An 18,523-nucleotide genomic window follows, 5' to 3' on the forward strand; every position below is an offset into this window, starting at 1 on the left:
TGTGTAATGTTATGAGTGATTTTTTATCTTCTTTATTTTAAAAAAGATTACACAATTTGGGCTCATAGTAAAAAATTCACACAGTAGAAGTGTGTATGTAGAAGGCATTCCCCACTCTCACTGCAGGAGTTTGGGTATTATTATTCTAGAAGTGTCTGTCAATACATATTTTTCATTTAAAAACACACACACATGGGATCCCATATTTTTCTGTAACTTGTGTCGTTAAAAAAACCCACTGTGTTTCATAGATATCTTTCCAATTCAGCACATTCAGACCTCCATAATTCTTTTCAAAGACTGGATAATTGATTTAACCAACTGCCTATAGATGGACATTGTGATTGATCCCAGTATTTTATATGTAATTTTCTTTACATATTGGAACACTGAATGGGAGTGGGTGAGTCCTAGGAAACATTCTCTCCTAAAAGTTGACATTTTCATTGACAAGAAATAATCATAATAGATTCTACTCAAGAGAATAGACTTTTGAAAGCAGTGTGGTCAGGTTGGCAGGTGAGTGGCATCAAGAACTTAGGATCTCATTGCTACTAAAAGAACATGACCATTCCTACTACAGTTCTGAAACAGCGATTTAGTCACATACTAATGCTGTCTCAGATGAGTAACTGCAAATCACTTCAAAAAGTAGGGTAGCTTTGTGAAAAAGGTTACTGCCACTTCACGTAGGGAAAATAACAAATATTTGCAAATAGCAAAATAAAAAGAAATGGTTTCAGTACAAGCTCTTATACTCACTTGGTATCAAAATGGTCCAAGATAAATCTGAACACTATGGCAAGTTATAGCTATGTTAATAATGAAATGTGATATTTACTGTTTAAATTCAGCAGCTGGAACTATCTCCTTATAAGGAAGATAGAAAATACGTTTATATCCAGACTGCATTACTCTTTGGAAAAATATGACCAATTAGATTTTGGGCATTATTGTTATAACCTTTTCCTTCACTTCTGCATCATCGTGATGAACTAAAGCTCTTAGTTTCTGGGCACATTCTTCTCCATATAACAGGAAAAACAATGAACCTTCAGTGAAAGTAGGCTGCACAGCTAAATGGCCTTCTATTTTGAGGCAGTTATTTATATTCTGAAATAGTGTAAGTACTCGAAGAAGAATCTCCTTTGCTACGTGGCTGTCATAAAGGGAAAGGAATGACGCATCCACCTGAAATAGGACATAATGAGTATTAATAATGTATGAAAACATTTTTCATGTGTATTTTAATATTTTAAAACTGTATTATCTCACATTTAAAAATTTTTAAATTCACATTTAAAAAATTTTAAATTCACATTTAAAATGGGAGCATCTCACATTTAAAAAATTTTGTCAGGCCGGTTGTGGTGGCTCACGCCAGCACTTTGGGAAGTAATCCCAGCACTTTGGGAAGCTGAGGCAGGAGGATCACAAGGTCAAGAGTTCGAGACCAGTGTGACCCACATGGTGAAACCCTGTCTCTACTAAAACTATAAAAAATAGCCAGGTGTGGTGGTAAGTGCTTGTAATTCCAGCTACTGAGAAGGCTAAGGCAGGAGAATTGCTTGAACCTGGGAGGCAGAGGTTGCAGTGAGCTGAGATCATGCCACTGCACTCCAGCTTGGCAACAGAGCAAGACTCCATCTCAAAAAAAAAATTATTTTCTCAGAGAAAATTAACTCTAAAATTGCGAAATTTAGATGTATAAAACCTTATTTACCCCCACATTGTATACTAACGGAAAAAAGGGAGTGTTTTAGCTGAAAAATACAATTTCCTTGGAATTTTAGAATGTGGTTATTTGGGAAAAACAACCATTTTCTCTTTAAGATCTGTCATACGGTTTTCATGGGAATTCATTATTTGATCAAACATTTAGTGCCTATATGCCACAGGGCACAGAGCTGGGTGGGGAACAGGGATAAGCAGATGAATACGATGGTTCCTTTTCTACAGGAGTTGAGCTCCATTCTATCTCAGCATTCAGAACACTTATCACAGCTTTCAATTACCTTGTTCATTCGTTACATATTTTTGTCTCTCCACTAGACTGTAAGCTCCATGAGGACATGCACCATGTCATGCTGCATTCACTCGTGTCTCATCCAGCATCTAGCACATGCTGGGGACTCAGTACTGCTGTTTCAGTGGCTACTAAGATACATATAAACACAAACAGGTCAAGTATAAAAGATGGGATGGTACAACTGTACCCAAAATTGGGTAGAGAAAAAAGTTTTAATATATAATTGTTGCTAGGGTGAATTTTAAAAAATGTTTTTCAAAAGTAAAATATGTTCACTGTAGAAAATTTAGGAAATTCATATATACAAAAGGAATGAAAAAAAAAACACCACCTTTAATATTGCTTCTCAGAGAGAATCCCTGTTAACGTTTTAGGCTAAATCTTTCTCTTTCCAGATCTGTCTGCTCAAATATATATGTGTATATGTTTGCAAAATAAATATTTAAGCTATTTACTTGGGCACGAAGAAGTCCTTCTGTCATGGCTGGATTTTCAGACAAATTCAAAAGCAGTTTCAAAACTTGCACCTGAAATAACAAAATTATGCTTATCTCAGACTGGTAAGCATGAATTTCCTCTCTCAGGCATGCTGTTCTCTCACCAGGTCTTCCTATAAAAGTACTGTCTAGCTTCCAGGCCTGGCTCCTAGTCTCTCTACTCTAGGAAACTTTCTCGATTCATTCTACTTTAAGGGTCTCACTCTGAACTCTTTTTTATTGTGAGTATTTATTTATTTAATTGCATTTTAGGTTCACTCTGAACTTTTGTAACACTTGGCACCACTCTATGATAGGACAGAACCTATCACAGAGCAGTGTTATTTAAACCTCATGTTTCCAATTACACTGTTAGAGAGACAGAATATTGCAAATGTTTTGCACCACTTAGAGAACCTATCACAGAGATGGAGGTCTTCTATAACACTGTTATTTAAACATCATTTTTCCCAATTATACTGTTAAGGAGATAGAATTTTGCAAATGTCTTCACAATCTACCCCCAACTCACATGCACGCCCAAACAGATGGTAAGCTTAACAAATGTTAAATACACGATCTTCATTATGATTGCTGGTAAGTGAAATATGGCCAGGCATGGTGGTGTGGGCCTGTAGTCTTAGGTACCTAGGAAGCTGAGGAGGGAGGATCGCTTGAGCCTATAAGTTTAAGGATGTAGTGAGCTATGATTGTACCTGTGAATAGCCACTGTACTCCAGTCTGGGCAATGCAGTGAGACCCGAGACCCCATCTTTCCAAAAAATAAAAAAGAAACACAGTCTTTAAAACAAACAAAAATATCTCTCAAAGCTCAGCTCATTTCTACTTAAAGTGTAAAAATTCTGCAACTGTTTGGTTACCAAGACTAAATAAGTAACAATATGACCCCTTTTCATAAGCTAGTATGAATCTTTGAGGTTATCTTTTAATGTGAAAATGTTTTACAACTGTATAAAAAAGCACAGTGATAAAAACTGATTGATTGAATGATTGAGACGGCAGTGGGGAGGGGGGGCTCTCACTAAATTGCCGAGGCTGGTCTTTAACTCCTGGCCTCAAGCAATCCCCTCACCTTGGCCTCCCAAAGTAACTAGGATTACAGGCATGAGCTACTATGCCCAGCAATGATATAAATAATAAGCAAGTAAATGTTATTTAATAGCTGAGTAGCTAAAATAATCAGCATTCTTATGACTTATAACAAAAAGTCAGTAATAAAAAGACTCAAATAGAATGGCTCTTTTAAAAACAAAGGCCATATGAAACTGTGCTTTCCATAAGATACCCAGAACTAAAGTAAGGAGGATCGTGGAGGGGGGAACTAATTCAGCGATATGTGACAAATGTGCTCTTCACTAGAGCTGGGAAGAAACCTGGATATTATTTTAGAAAATTTTTTTATTACAAAGACAACAGATTTTACCATAGCACTTTCAAAAAAATAGAAAAGCAGAAAGAAAAAGGAAATTCACCCATATTTCCATAACCAGAAATTATGATTAAGTTTTGGTAATTTGGCCAGGCACAGTGGCGCATGCCTTGGATTTCCAGCATTTCTGGAGGCCAAGGTGGGCAGATCACTTGAGCTCAGGAGTTCAAGAGCAACGTAGGCAACATGGCAAAACCCCACCTTTACAAAAAATATAAAAATTAGCCAGGAGTGGTGGCATGTGCGTGAAGTCCTAGCTACTCGGGAGACTGAGGCAGAAGGATTGCTTAGGCCTGGGAGCTCAAGGCTGCAGTCAGCTGAGATCATACCACTGCAATCCAGTCTGGGCAACAGAGTGAGATTCTGTGTCAAAAAAAAGGGAAGTCTGGGTGCGGTGGCTCACGCCTGTAATCTCAGCACTTTGGGACGCCGAGGTGGGCAGATCACCTGAGGTTGGGAGTTCGAGACCAGCCTGACCAACATGGAGAAGCCCCATCTCTCCTAATAATACAAAATTAGCCATGCGTGGTGGCGCATGCCTGTAATTCCAGCTACTTGGGAGGCTGAGGGAGGAGAATCGCTTGAACCCGGGAGGCAGAGGTTGTGGTGAGCTGAGATCATGCCACTATACTCCAACCTGGGCAACAAGAGCAAAACTCTGTCTCAATTAAAAAGAAAAAAAAAAAAAAAAAAAAAAAAGAAATTTTCTTTCTGCTCTTTCTGCATATATCTTGTGTATTCACAATTCCTTTGACCGTGTTGTAGATACTAATTTATTTGAGGATGACATAATGCTTTGCTTAATTTTACTGTTTTTATGAACTTATTTATTTTTATTTTTACAAAGTTACTACTTGGTCATGATAAAAATTTAGGTAGTACAAAAGAGAACAAGGTAAAAACAAAAGCCATCATGCTATTGACCCCTTCCCATCCTCAGCGGTGACCACTGGTAACACTTCTTGAATATGCAGAGACTGTCTTTTTCAAACAGAGGCTCTTAATAAATTATGGTGTCTGGAGATGAAAGAGTAAAGGAGACTTCTGACCACCCTTTAGTGCACTCTGTGGAGGTTACTATCAGATCTCATCTGGCCTGACTGGCCATCAGCAACACTAAGAATAACTGTTAGGAAAAAACACCTGGCTCCAATGTCAATGACGTTTCAATCAGAAAAACAGGAACAAGAGGTATGAAATAGGATGGACCTGAACTTATGAAATAAGCCTGGATGAAGTCCAAATCTAAGACCCACTACTAGTCAATGAGGGCAGGTATACAACCAGGGAATAGCAACAGCAATAGCTATTTGGTATCCTGTATTAAAGTCTGATGTTGCTACTCTTTGTAAAAGGGAGTTAAACATGAGGAAAAAATACATACAGTTAGAATACAACTACAGATTAAACAAATACATAGATTTTGGTTTGAAACCATATTAAGACATGTCTTTTGTCTGGGCTCGGTGGCTCAAGCCTATAATCCCAGCACTTTGGGAGGCCGAGGCGGCAGATCACGAGGTCAGGAGTTTGTGACCAGCCTGACTAACATGGTGAAACCGTCTCTGCTAAAAAATACAAAAAATTAGTGGGGCGTGGTGGCATGTGTCACAGGAAGCTGAGGCAGGAGAATCACTTGAACCTGGGAGGTAGAGGTTGCAGTGAGCTGAGATCATGCCACTGCACTCCAGCCTGGGTGACAGAGCGAGACTCTGTCTCAAAAAATAAATAAATAAATACATAAAAGACATTTTTTTCCCTCTTGTCATATGCACCATCTTGTGGTGACCCTAGGACATTTTAAACCATTAGTTTTTGTTTTCATTGCAGATGTAACAAGCACACAGTTTATTTATATTAATCCTCCACTATCTGTATTTAGTTATCAATCAGTGGTGTACCCAAAAGGTTATTACGGTACAGTGAGATCCCTGACTTAAGCAAATTAAGGTATTTTAAAAGTCATTTTAGTGGTTATTTACTAAGAAAATACCTAAATCAGATACACTTTCCCACTAACAAATAGATGACTATCCAAAAGTTAATTTGCAAGTTGGAACTTTAAACTCAATTTTTATGGAAAATTAATGTTATAATTGGTGGCTATGTTCCAAGGCAGACCAAGAAAGCATATTTTTTACCCTAGAAATACTGTACTAAGCAATGTAACGGAAAAGCACAACACAACAAAACAAAAATAGAACATACTATTGTGGTGTGGGTCATTTTTTAAAAAGTCAAAAAAATGTATGAAAACACAGATGATGTCTCAGACAGACATATACAGCCCCAAGGCCAGACTCGGCTGGCGGAACTCAGCCTGGTTCTGAACAGTTCCTCCTGAGATTCTGGGTAAAGCAGCTGCAGATTCAGGCAGAGGAGAGATTTCTCCTACAGTGGCAACAACAATGAGTAAAGAGGGAAGCAGTTTCCACAGGGGTTCAAGGCCTGGAAATTATCTTGCTCCACTGGAGTCAGAGATGTTGATGCATGTTGGAAACTGTCCAGGAATGGTGCAGTTTTGCTAGAAGACGATTCTTACGCTTAATTTTAAATACGAAAAGGTATTGATCTTGGACCAGATCCAAACAAATTTGGCTACTGGAAAAGAGGAAAGTCCATGTAGAAACACCTTGGAAACATAAAAGCAGGACTACAGTGAGGCTCTCCTGTAATCATATCTTGATAACCTCAAAAATAACTGCAGTGATGTTGAATATTTGGAGTATGGCCTCACATTTGGTCTTTTTAAAATGCTTATGCATTTTTCTCTCAACTGTTCCAGAGAACACAGACCAACATGGCAAAAAGCCTTGATGAGCAATCAACCCAACTTACCAAAACTTTTAATTAGCCTACAATCCATTTTACGCTACTTTTTCTTGAAAAATGGCAATTGATAAGGATGCACATTAATATGAGAGATTTACTCAAGAAACTTTTCATAGGGCATCTCCTAAGGTCCTATTTAATTCGGCTCAGTATCTGTTGCCTCTTAAATCAACCTAAATGGACAGAGTGAAGCACTGAGACATCTTTCATATACAGTATTTAATTCACTTCCTTTACTACACCTTAAAAGTTGTTTTAGAAAGATTTTTCAACAAATAATAACTAAATAAAAAATGATTTGTGAACCCTGAGGTAAGCAAAATATTCAACTAACCACTACTATTACTCAAAGATTCCTTTTAATCACAATGTTCCTATATTTGTTGGGGGGAAGCTAGCTTCTCAGAAAACCAAATGATACGTGAAAAAGCAGATGATTTTCACAAGTTAATTTTGCAACGGAATATTTGGGACTACAAATAATATACTTTCTTGGGCCCATGTGAGTTTTTAATAAATCTTCCTCTTCTTTGAGGCACATCAACTTAAGATAAGGTGGCCTGCAAATTCTATTTCAATCTTAATAAGCTTGACACAATAGCTCTTCATACCTTCGTGTTTCCATTTCCAGTAAGTAACACCTGGAACAGGTCTGTAATATAACTGTGAAGCGTGTGCTGGTGGTCATTGGTAACAGTCATGTTTGTCAACAATCTCAGTCCGGCCAGCTGCACAGCAGAGTTCAGAGGACCAGAGAGGACATCATCACAGACTTGGTTGATGTATATCTGAAGGCAGGGGAGGAAAATGAGTATCTTAGTATCTCCAAAAATTTTCTACTAAGCAGCCATGTTTTTGCCCAATGGAGTAGGGCTACTGCTCAGGATGGAACTCAAATGTTGGTGACCTTTTAAAAGCGTCCTTTGGTAATTCCAGGTACTGTGCTTAGCATTTTACAAATATACCTCACTTAATCCTGAAGACAGCTCTCATGAGGTGAGTGTTGTAATATTATGGCTATCTTGCAGACAAGGACTTTTAAGTCTTCAAGGAGCTTGGGTCCCCTGCCCAATGTCAGATAGCAGGTGGGGAAGCAATATGCAAGCCCAGAGATCATGCTCTTAACATCGGTGGACTCTTCCTGGTTGGAGGCCTCCCAACTTAGTCCACCTTTCTGTTTCAACTGGCCTCAGCACGCTAGGATCAGGGAAGATGTGAGGTCATTTTGTATCATGGTAAGTACCTTAGCAGTAGTGTCTAGAAAGCTCTATCATTTCAGAAGTAAAAGAGTGGGAGGAAAATGTGAAACAGAATCTTTCCCTAGAGTTAATCCTGTCAAAAGTAAGCAGAGCAAAATTATCCCTGGCCCAAGTTTCTTATTTACCTAGGTGTATGTATATAATTTATCCCTTCATAATACTCTTAACTATCACTGGTAAAAAGTAACGCAATACTGTAGTACTCTTGTATCATACATAACAGAACTAAACACAATGTGATGGAAACTTTTCTGAAACACGATTTTCTGTGTCTGGCCATGAGCTTTCTTTTTTTGGGGAGGACAGCGTCTCACTCTGCTGCATAGGCTGTGGTGGTACAACCTCGGGGTCACTGTAGCCTTGACCTCCCAGGCCCAAGTGATCCTCCTTCCTCAGCCTCCAAAGTAGCTGGGGCTACAGGCGTGAGCCACCAGACAGGGTTTCACCACGTTGCCCAGGCTGGTCTCAAATTCTTGAGCTCAAGTGATCTATCCACCTCAGCTTCCCACAGTGCTGGGATTATAAGTGTGCATCACCATGCCCAGCCTGGCCATGAGATTTCTAGTTTAGAAAAAATGACGTTTTACAGATTACTGATATTCACCTAAGCAAATCTGAACTCTACCAAAAGTTCTAACTGGTGAGAAAATTTTCCTAATTTGAAGTGGCAAGAAGTTACCAATTGTTGCACAAACAATTATTTAAAAAAAATTCCCAAATGTATTCATGTTACCACAGAAACTAAATGGCAGTAAAGCAAAGAGAGATTACACTTTAAATCTAGTTTCTACATCTAAATGACATTTATTTCTTTTTAGAGACAGGGTCTCACTCTGTCACCCAGGCTGGAGTGCAGTGGCATAACAGCTCACTGCAGCCTCAAATTCCCTCTGGGTGCATGCCACTATACCCAGCTAATACATTTTTTTTTTTTTTAAGAAGAAATAGGGTCTTAGCCAGCCTGGCCAACATAGTGAAAGCCTGTCTTTATTAGCCGGGCATGGTGGCAGGCACCTATAATCCCGGATACTTGGGAGGCTGAGGCAGGAGAATTGCTTGAACCTGGGAGACAGGGGTTGCAGTGAGTCAAGGTTGCACCACTGCATTCCAGCCTGGGCAATGAGAGTGAGACTCCATCTCAAAAAAAAAAAAAAAAAAAAAAAAAAAAAATCAAGTATTGGCAAACACCTGGATCAACTAGAACTTTCATTCACAGTTGGAAGGAGTATAAATTGCTACAATCACATGGGAAAACTGTTTGACTTATTTGCTAGAAATTCACATTCACAAGCTCTATGATCCATCAATAATTACTTCTAAAGAAGAAGGGCAATTCTCTCTTGCCTGAAAGAAATATATACGAATGTTTTCTAAACATACATTTGCTATAATCGTCACAGGAACATGTCCCATAACCACCTCCATCTTGACACAATCTTTCTCTCAACATATTCATATATGTGACCATATATATGTGAAATACTATTCAGCAATGAAAAAGAACAAATTACAATTACATATAACAACATAAATGAGCCCCATAAACATAATGTGGAATGAAAGAAGCCAGACATAAAAGTGTACATACTCTACAATTTCATTCATATAAAGTTTTAAAATGCAAAACTAATGTGCAGTGATAGAAGTTAAAGGATGGTTTCCTTCGTAGAGGTGGCTGCTGTTTGGGAATGGGTATGAGGAATGCTATTGAAGATGCTAACAATGTTCTATCATATCTTAATCTAGATGGAGAAACACTGTATATTTATGTGTGAGATGTTTATAAAACTATATACTTAAAAAAATAATGAGTCTCACTATGTTGCCCAGACTGGTCTTGAACTCCTGGCCTTCAGCAATCTCCTGTCTTGGCTCCCAAGGTGTTGGGATTACAAGTGTGAGCCACCGTACCTGGCCCTAATTTACATTTGAAAGTCAACTGATTCTCCTTGATTACAATTTAATTACATGTCCATCCTTTAAAAACATGGCATTTATTTAGTTCTTTATAAATCATAGATTTCTGTAAGATGCTGATGTCTTTCAAAGTATTTCCTAAAATGTGTGGACCGTTTACATCCTTATTATATCTGAATCTTTTTACCATTTCAATTCTAATAACAAGATTACCAAATGGACCAGCTTAGTTATTCCTGCAGCTGTGTCCACCTCATCTTGTTCCATTCTCTTGGAATTCTCTCCTTCCCCAACTCTACCTGTACAGTGACCTTAGACACTCTCAAGAGTCAGGTCAGACTCCACCTCTTACAGAAACTTTTAGATCAAATCTATGTACTCAGTAATGTTTTACTTACATTTTTTCCTTAAAGCACTTCATTATGTTCTGCCTTAACTTACAACTATTTAAGGACTTGTTTTATCCTTCCTTCCGCCTTTCTTAAAAAGAGTTGCATCATGTTCATTTATATACTCTGTATCATAAAGCAGGAGTTAAATACTGAATTGAAATAACATAATTTCCTAATATTGCATTTTTCTGCTGACGTTATCTGACCCTGGCTTTGTTCCTTTAGCACCCTTAAACTGAACCCCTACTCCAGAAGTCTTATTGGCTACAAAAGATAGAAGCAGCCTGGCCAGCCTCCTTCAGTGGAGCATGAAGGAGCCCTTACAGATTTTGATTCCCACTCTAGAGCTTTTATCTAGATGACCATGGAAACTGAACAGAAGCTGGTAAGACCTGTTAAGAGTGTTTGAATTTGGTAGACCAGAAGTCCTGAAACTCAGTCAGATGTTGCAGTACCAATTCCAAAACACCATCAAGTGTAATCAAGGTTCATGCGTGTGTGTCAACCACATGCATACATATATACATTTACTCTGGTACTTACAATAGAAAACCACCTTATTCTATACTGCTGGCTCAGACGTAACTGGGGTAATGAAAGCTGTTGGAGGTAATGGACTTACTTTAAAAAAAAAAAGAGTTTTCACTACAAGCACAATCTCTGGAAGCCATGAGGAGTATGCTCCTGTAGCAGATCACACTGTTTACAAAGTGCCTGAAAAACTGGACTTTAAACAAAATGCTGCCATTGGTATCTCACAGCTTACTGCATATGGAGCTCTGATTCACAGTGTTTGTATGAATGCTGGAGTGTTTTGGTTCATGGGGCTAGTGAAGGAGCTGGGTTAGCAACATGCCAAATTGCTAGAGTTTCTGGCTTAAATGTTTTGGGCACAGTTGATACTGAGAGAGACAAAAGACTTTCGCAAAATGGAGCCCACAAAATGTTTAATTACAAAGAATTATGTTGATGAAATTAAGAAATGTATTGGTTAGAAATTGATCTTATTGAAATATTAGCTAATACAAATCTTAGTAAAGATGTGAATTGTTTGTAATATGGAAGATGAGTGATACGTGTTGGCAACAGTGGTACTACTGAAATAAACCCATGGAACACCATGGCAAAAGAGTCTAGTAAAATTGGAGTTACTCTATTTTCCTCAACCAAGGAGGAATCTCGACAATTTGTGGCACCCTGTCAAGCTGGAATGGAAATTGGTCACTTGAAATCTGTAATAGGTTCTCATTATATGTTGGAGACGTGGCCAAGGCTCATAAAAGTATCTCTCACAGCAAAGGGGCTACTGTAAAAAGGATTCTTTTGATGATTAATTCTTTCATGGATTTCAGCGGTTGTCTTTTGTCCAGTTTTACTTACACAATCTTTTATTTAATTAACATTCATTTGATCCATTGAGTTTCTAATGTGAAAAAAGTAAGATTTTTCTTTGGAGAGCCGAGGAAGTAGAGTAAAATTCATTTTATGGCTGGCAATATTTCTTTTACCTTCTATTTCAAATCAAGAAGTCTTCATAGTACAAAATAGCATGTTAGTGGTCTTTTGGCATTGGGGTGCATTCCAGAAATTGTAACTGATACTTGATTAATTCTATACCTTTGATTAAAACATGCTAATTCAAAATGAGAGTGCTCAATTTCCAAGGATTTCCAATCCTACTTACCTTTATAAAGGTTTTTTAGTCTCTGATTAACCATAACTATATTGAACTCTAAAGATTTTCTGGACTAATAAAGACCCCTATTCAGGCTGGGTTCAGTGGCTCATGCCTATAATCCCAGCACTTTGGGAGGCTGAGGTGGGCGAATCACGAGGTCAGGAATTCAAGACCAGCTTGACCAATATGGTGAAACCCTGCCTCTACTAAAAATACAAAAATTAGCCAGGCCTGATGGCGTGCACCTGTAGTCCCAGCTACTTGGGAGGCTGAGGCAGGAGAATCGCTTGAACCTGGGAGGCAGTTCAAGCCAAGATTGCACCACTGCACTCTAGTCTGGGTGACAGAGCAAGACTCTGTCTAAAAAAAGAAAACATACCCCTATTCTAAACTAATCGCATCTGGATCTGTAAGACTTGTGGAAGGGCAAAAATATATAATTTCCAGAATACTTTAATAGTTTTCCAAGATTTCCCCAAATATTAGAATACCTGCTTCACTAGATATTCTAACTGATTGTCAAAGACCCCATATATTCCTGTGAGGACAGCAGCCTTATCTTTGACACTTGGTACACAGCCTCCAAACAGATAATACTTCTTGACTGATTAGATTTTCAAAGTAGATTTAGAGTTAGCTGTTTGTGTGATGGGGGTCATACATTTTCATTGATTTTAAGTCTGCTTTTGCTTCATAGCATAGTAATCTGTTATAAATTCTGTAAAAAATTAAATTTTCTAGTCTATATAGTACTTGCCTCTCATCACTTCTGCAAAGCTCCTCATAGTTACTTCTTAACAGTGTTCTGGGCTGGAAGTCTTTATTTAAACTAAATACAGAGATGACCTCTTAGAAATCTTGCTATCAATCTTATGTTCAAGGAAGTAAAGTTCGGTTATTTGTTGTTTTTTTTTCTTCAAATGAGCACATCCTCCTGTTTCTTCTTTCGTGATTCTCTTGACCTGATTTTTTCTGTTGAATGACAATTTCTGGTTTGAACATGGGAGTCCTGTTTCATTAGTAAACAGAAAACAGTGCTTTTTTCTATAACTGAGGGGTATCACTGGGTTCTGACTATATATGCCAAGGCTGGAGAGTTTTTACTGTTAGCATTTTCCAGGCTATTTTTTCACGGGTTAACTATCTTATAAATAACATTTTTGAAAAAAGCATTAAAGCAATGTCAGTAATGTTGATTAGCATTTTATATGCATCCTAAAGTGCAGGATTTCTCCCCATAAAACTAGATCAAGGAACAGTTATTCTGTAAAGTCAGTTGAGTCTACTTGCATATTTGCCTCATCCATTGAAAGAGCTAAAGCATACAGTGACTTAACATTCCATAATACACTGATATAATTCACTTAATTTCAAAGGCAAAACAAGCCAAACTGTATGCATTAATGACCATATTTATGAATATGCAGCATTGGATATGCTCTTTGAATGAATCTCTTGTAATTCTAGTTCTAGTTCTAGTTGATACAGTCTTGTCCTAACTTTCAGCCAACTACATCCATTATTTGGTTTGTGCCTATAGCCTTAAGGCCACTACTGTCACCAGTGCCTGTCCCTGGTATAAAGTAGAGGATAACCTATAGAATAAACAAGCATTATTTTACCGAAAAAAAAAAAAAAAAAAAAAGAAAAGTCTTATTGTACCTCTTATTGGCTACTTCAGGTCCCTCCCTCCTCTGTCTTATTCTCCATTCTTTTAAAGGTAATCCTTGGCTGCAAAGTTACAAAGGATCATCTACTAAAGTTTCATTACTCATCTCTTTGTTATTTTCTCTTTCATTTATGGAAAACATTATACATTTGGGATTTTCAATCAACTTACCTTTATCTTGATTTGATTTTCAACATTCACACTCAGGTTGTTAAGTGCATTTAAAGCTTTCTCTTTAATACTCTGGTTGGAATGGTTGATTTTGTTTCCAACAATTGGAATACCACCCAATTCACGAATAATAGCCTAGGAGGGGGAAAAAAAAAACAACCAGGACTGGGACTTTAGTACACTAAAGGGACTTTAGTTCACTGAATTGTTTGCATCCACAAATACAATTAAAAATTAATGGCTTTTTGGAAATGCCTTTCCCATATAAAAATATTTAATTCCTTTTTTTTTTTTTTTTGAGATGCAGTTTCCTACTTGTCACCCAGCTGGAGTGCAATGGCACGTTCTCAGCTCACCACAACCTCTGCCTCCTGGGTGCAAGCAATTCTCCTGCCTCAGCCTCCCGAGTAGCTGGGATTACACGCATGTTCCACTAGGCCCAGCTAATTCTGTATTTTTTTAAGTGGAGACCGGTCTCAAATTCCTAACCTCAGGTGATCTGCCCACCTTGGCCTCCTAAAGTGCTGGGATTAAAGGCGTGAGCCACTGCACCCGATCCTAATTCCTATTTTTAAAAAATCTCACTACCCATACTTTTATAGGTAAAGAAAATCCACTGAAAATAAAATTATTAAGATATATAATTATTTAAACTACAGTGTTGAGAAATACAATCAAAATTCAGAGGTACTATAATGATCTTGAAGCAACTTACAAACAAAATTATTTTTCTTTGAGATAAGTAACTTCTCCATTATACGCAAAACTGGAAAAGTGTTACAATTTATGTTTTGCTGACCTGTGTTATTTTAAACACCAATCCCTCAAAATGTTAATAGATGTTCCATAAAAATAAGGGGGAGGGTGGTTTCCCATGGTTATGTAAGTTTAGCAAAATCTGAGTAAAACAAGGCTAAGCATGTTTCTTTAATATGTTCATGTGCATTGGGAATCTTCAAGAGGCATATGTTGTTGATAGTCTGTCTATGAACTATACACAAAAAGAGGGTCATTTTTCAGCAGTGGAAGTGGTGGGAACACACTGACATCTTCCAGAATCAGGTTCCATGCAGCTTGAAAAATGGTACCCCGGGCCAGGTGTGGTGGCTCACGCCTGTAATCCCAGCACTTTGGGAGGCCGAGGCAGGTGGATCACTTGAGGTCAGGAGTTCGAGACCAGCCTGGCCAACGTGGTGAAACGCTGTCTCTACTAAAAATACAAAAATTAGCCAGTAACAGTGGTGGGTGCCTGTAATCTCAGCTACTTGGGAGGCTGAGGCAGGAGAATCACTTCAACCTGGGACGAGGTTACAGTGAGACAAGATTGTGCCACTGCAATGCAGCCTGGGTAACAGAGTGAGACTGTGCCTCAAAATAAAAAAAAAAAGAGAAGAGGAGGAAGAGGAGGAGAAAGAAGAAGAAGAAAAATGGTGCCTGAATATTCCGAGAAAAAATTATATGGGATTTTTTTACACTTAGTTGCAATACTATGTTATTATGTGTCTTTGGCGCAAACATTGAAAGAATTAAATTGCTTTAACTTTTATACTCCATTTTACTATTAAGGGTAACCTTAGCATCAAAAGAGTAATAAATGTTCCCTCTACAATTTGAAGTTCTTTCGAAGGACTTGCAGTTTCTAGAAACTGGGGTTGTTTTTTTTTTTCAACTGTACTGTTAAAGCAGACTAAGGCACTATAATTGATGGTGAAAGCACCAACCCCTGCTGCTCAAGAAGGTACTTCTTCTCCAGTGGGTATTGGCCTACTCCGACTACCTCTTATTTTAGAGGAATACAAAATTATGCCATCAGAAATGCTTCTTTAAAGGCAGGCTAACACATTAATCAGTATCTATTGTTTTTGCTTGTCTACTGGCCCTCTTTCTACAGAGGCAGATGTGGCATCTCCCCTGTCCCACACAGTCCCTGCTGGGATTGTTGGTCACTTGTATTCACAGCTATCCCTGCTACTTAGCTGTAGGCTGCTGAGGTGAGCCAGGCCTCACTAAACATAGGTCATGGTACCTTGACTGATCCAGAGATTGCCCCAGAGATTGACCCAAAGGGTTAGCACTGGATCCTAGAAGAACAACTGTACCTTTTGGATCATAAGCTACAGAGATGAATGCTTAGAGAGGCTAGTGGCTTTCTTTCAACCCGTGTGAAGAAAATCACTTTGTGCCCAGAAAGATAAAGGCCAGTAAATAACATGCAAAAGGTAGAGAAAGAGAGAACTCTGGTTATTCTTCCTGCAATCTTGAAATCGACTCAGTTGTGCCTGTAACCAATACTATTCTTTGCTGTTTACGTCAGCTGAGCTCAGTATTTTCTCTCTTTGACTTAAAAACAATTTAAGTTGAATTCTGTCATTTATAACTGAAAGAGTAGATAATGCACAAAGACTCTCTACCTCCCTATACATCTATAGAGCTTTACGGTAAACCTTCCCATCCTGGAGAAAACTGGGCTAAAAAGACCTATAAATTCAAAATAATTTTGTACTTATAATGTTAACAAAGGGGATTAGATGAAAACAATTACAAAAAATTTTTAAACTATTTTTTCATGCTGGCGGCTTGTGAATTAGGGCAGGAAGAAGGAAGTGCTCAAGTTAAGCTCTTTTAGTCTTAAAGTCTCCATTTGCTGAAGCCATTTACATTGATTAGTGGTTATCAGAGTGTGGTCCAGGGACCACCTGCATCAGAACCACCCTCATAAGACCTATATACAATTTAAAGTATGTACTTACATGTTAGATGTGTTCATTGTTTTACTGAAGCACTGCTGAATTTCAAATAATTTAAAAGGCCATGAAATGCTAAATGTTGATTAGACATACTTAATATGAATGTGATGCCGGTGACAAACTTCATAGGGATCTACAATCACATTGTTAATCATATTACTATTAGGCTGTGTTTTTCAGAAGTAAACAAACATTATGTTATCAGTTTAAGTAGCCACATTGCACAGATGAGGAAATTGAAGCTCTGAGAGGTTAAGTAATTTATTCAGGGTCAAAATTACTGCCAGTGTGCAAGAATGGAAGGAGTCTGCTTACTGAGTCGAGGTACTTACTTGGTTAACTGAAAAGGCTGCATTGTTACCCAAAGTAATCAAAGCTTTTTCCATAATTATAGGATCCTCAGTTGACTCAAGCAGGTAAAGGAGTTTCTGAAGTTGTTCAGCATTCAGAACATCGTCATATGAACCATCAGTTAAGTCTTCTGCATAAGAAGAAAGTTATTTTAAGTTATCTAAAATCAGTATGAAATTATTTTTGACACAGGCTCTCTCTGTAGTTGTGTTAGCTCATTGCATTCATCCAGGGGAAAAGTAAAAATATCTTTATGATGTGGAACCAGGTGCCCATTAGCAAGCTGCCCGAGATGGTGAGGCAATCTAGTTTGTGCTTATTCAACAATGAAGCTGTTTAGTTTTCTTCTGCAGTCGTGGACAGAAGTTTCTTGGATGGCAGATGTGATACTTTAAATTATTTGCCTAACAGCTTCCATGATGTGAAATATCCTTTTTGAGAGTTTTAACGTATCGTTCAACTTCTGGACAGAAACCGAACCACACATTTGTCCCCTAGGAGGGTGTGTCTCACGCAGACAACTGTTCCTATTCCCAAAACACACACCTGGCTGCGAGTTTTGGACCACTGTGACTCCCAAGGACCTCCCATCTAAGGCCGGGCCGAGCGCCCACACAACTGTCCCTCTGGCGTCCCTTCTTCCAGGGAACCTCCAAGCGGAGCTTCACTTACGGCTCCGGGCCCCTCAACAGCCCTTCCACAATCTGGAGAATCCCTTTAGTTACACAAAGGCCCGGAGCACGCTTTGAAGAGAGAGGTCATCAATAGTCTTTTAAGAAACCTAATCCTCCACTGTGACGCGGGGCTCGGGCCGGAAAACTCGGACAAGTTTTCATGCCAGTATAGCGAACAAAGGGGCAGCAGGCCCACGCAGCACCCTGCACCCACGCAAGTATCGCCTCTCCCTCTAGCTCGGCTCCTCATTTTACCTCGAGGACAAGCCACCACCCGGGCCTGGGGAGCCCTTCAGCCCAGTTCGAGCCCAACTGTCGGGCACCCGGCGGTCTCACCTGCGGACTGCGAGGGGCGCAGGCCGAGCCCGCGGCCGCCACGCCGCCGACCGCGCGTCAGCCTGTAAATGCAGTAGCATGCGCCCGCGCCGAGGAGCAGGCCCGCCGCCACCCAGCCCGCGCCCCGGGCGCCACCCATGCTGCCGCCGCGGCAGAGCCGCAGGGCCGGGCCCGGACAGGAGGCTCGTAAGGGCCAGCGCAAGTATCTTCAGAACGGGAGGGCCTCGCAGCCACAGCAACCGGAAAGCTAGCGGGTTGTGGAGAAAGGAAATGGGGGTCTGAGCTCCGCCTCCCGGAAACCGTCCAGCTCAACACCTATTACCGCCCACTCGGGCCCGGTGCGTCCCGGAGGCTTTCACCAGGTGACGCGGGGTAGGACGCTGGACGCCGGGAGGGACGGCTCGGACCATGCACCCCACGCGGAGACGTCGGCGCTGGCAACCCTAAGCCGGCTGTCGCGTCGCTTCTCCCGGGGCGTAAGGCAAGCCTCCCTCCCTCCCGCCCAGAGCTGTGGAGCGCTGGGCGAGCCTGCCCCGCCCCCT

General features: G+C 39.6%; 2 protein-coding genes across 2 annotated transcripts in view; one reads left to right on the plus strand and one right to left on the minus strand.

Moving 5' to 3' along the window:
* Positions 1 to 26: 26 nt before the first annotated feature.
* On the minus strand, positions 27 to 18,273 carry ARMC10 (armadillo repeat containing 10). The gene is made up of 6 exons (XM_032276398.1): positions 17,982 to 18,273; positions 16,953 to 17,101; positions 13,874 to 14,008; positions 7,399 to 7,575; positions 2,485 to 2,556; positions 27 to 1,191 (listed from the first exon to the last, which is right to left on the minus strand). The coding sequence occupies exons 1-6, from the start codon at positions 18,118 to 18,120 to the stop codon at positions 937 to 939; spliced, it is 927 nt and encodes a 308-aa protein (XP_032132289.1). The 5' UTR covers positions 18,121 to 18,273; the 3' UTR covers positions 27 to 936.
* Positions 18,270 to 18,523, plus strand: part of FBXL13 (F-box and leucine rich repeat protein 13) — a 262,519-nt gene continuing 262,265 nt past the window's right edge. The window contains exon 1 of the mRNA XM_032276371.1: positions 18,270 to 18,343. The gene's annotated coding sequence lies outside the window, so the exon portion shown is untranslated. The remainder of the gene's footprint in view (positions 18,344 to 18,523) is intronic.

Source organism: Sapajus apella, unplaced genomic scaffold, assembly GCF_009761245.1.
Source record: "Sapajus apella isolate SASKATOON/1434 unplaced genomic scaffold, GSC_monkey_1.0 scaffold7, whole genome shotgun sequence".
Lineage (NCBI taxonomy): Eukaryota > Metazoa > Chordata > Mammalia > Primates > Cebidae > Sapajus > Sapajus apella.

Coding starts and splice junctions, on each gene's coding strand:
- ARMC10 (XM_032276398.1), bottom strand. CDS start 18,120: ATGGGTGGCGCCCGGGGCGCGGGCTGGGTGGCGGCGGGCCTGCTCCTC. Junction 17,102..17,981: donor GCGCCCCTCGCAGTCCGCAG/GTGAGACCGCCG, acceptor CTTCTTATGCAG/AAGACTTAACTGATGGTTCA. Junction 2,557..7,398: donor CTGGAAATGGAAACACGAAG/GTATGAAGAGCT, acceptor TTGTTATTTCAG/GTGCAAGTTTTGAAACTGCT.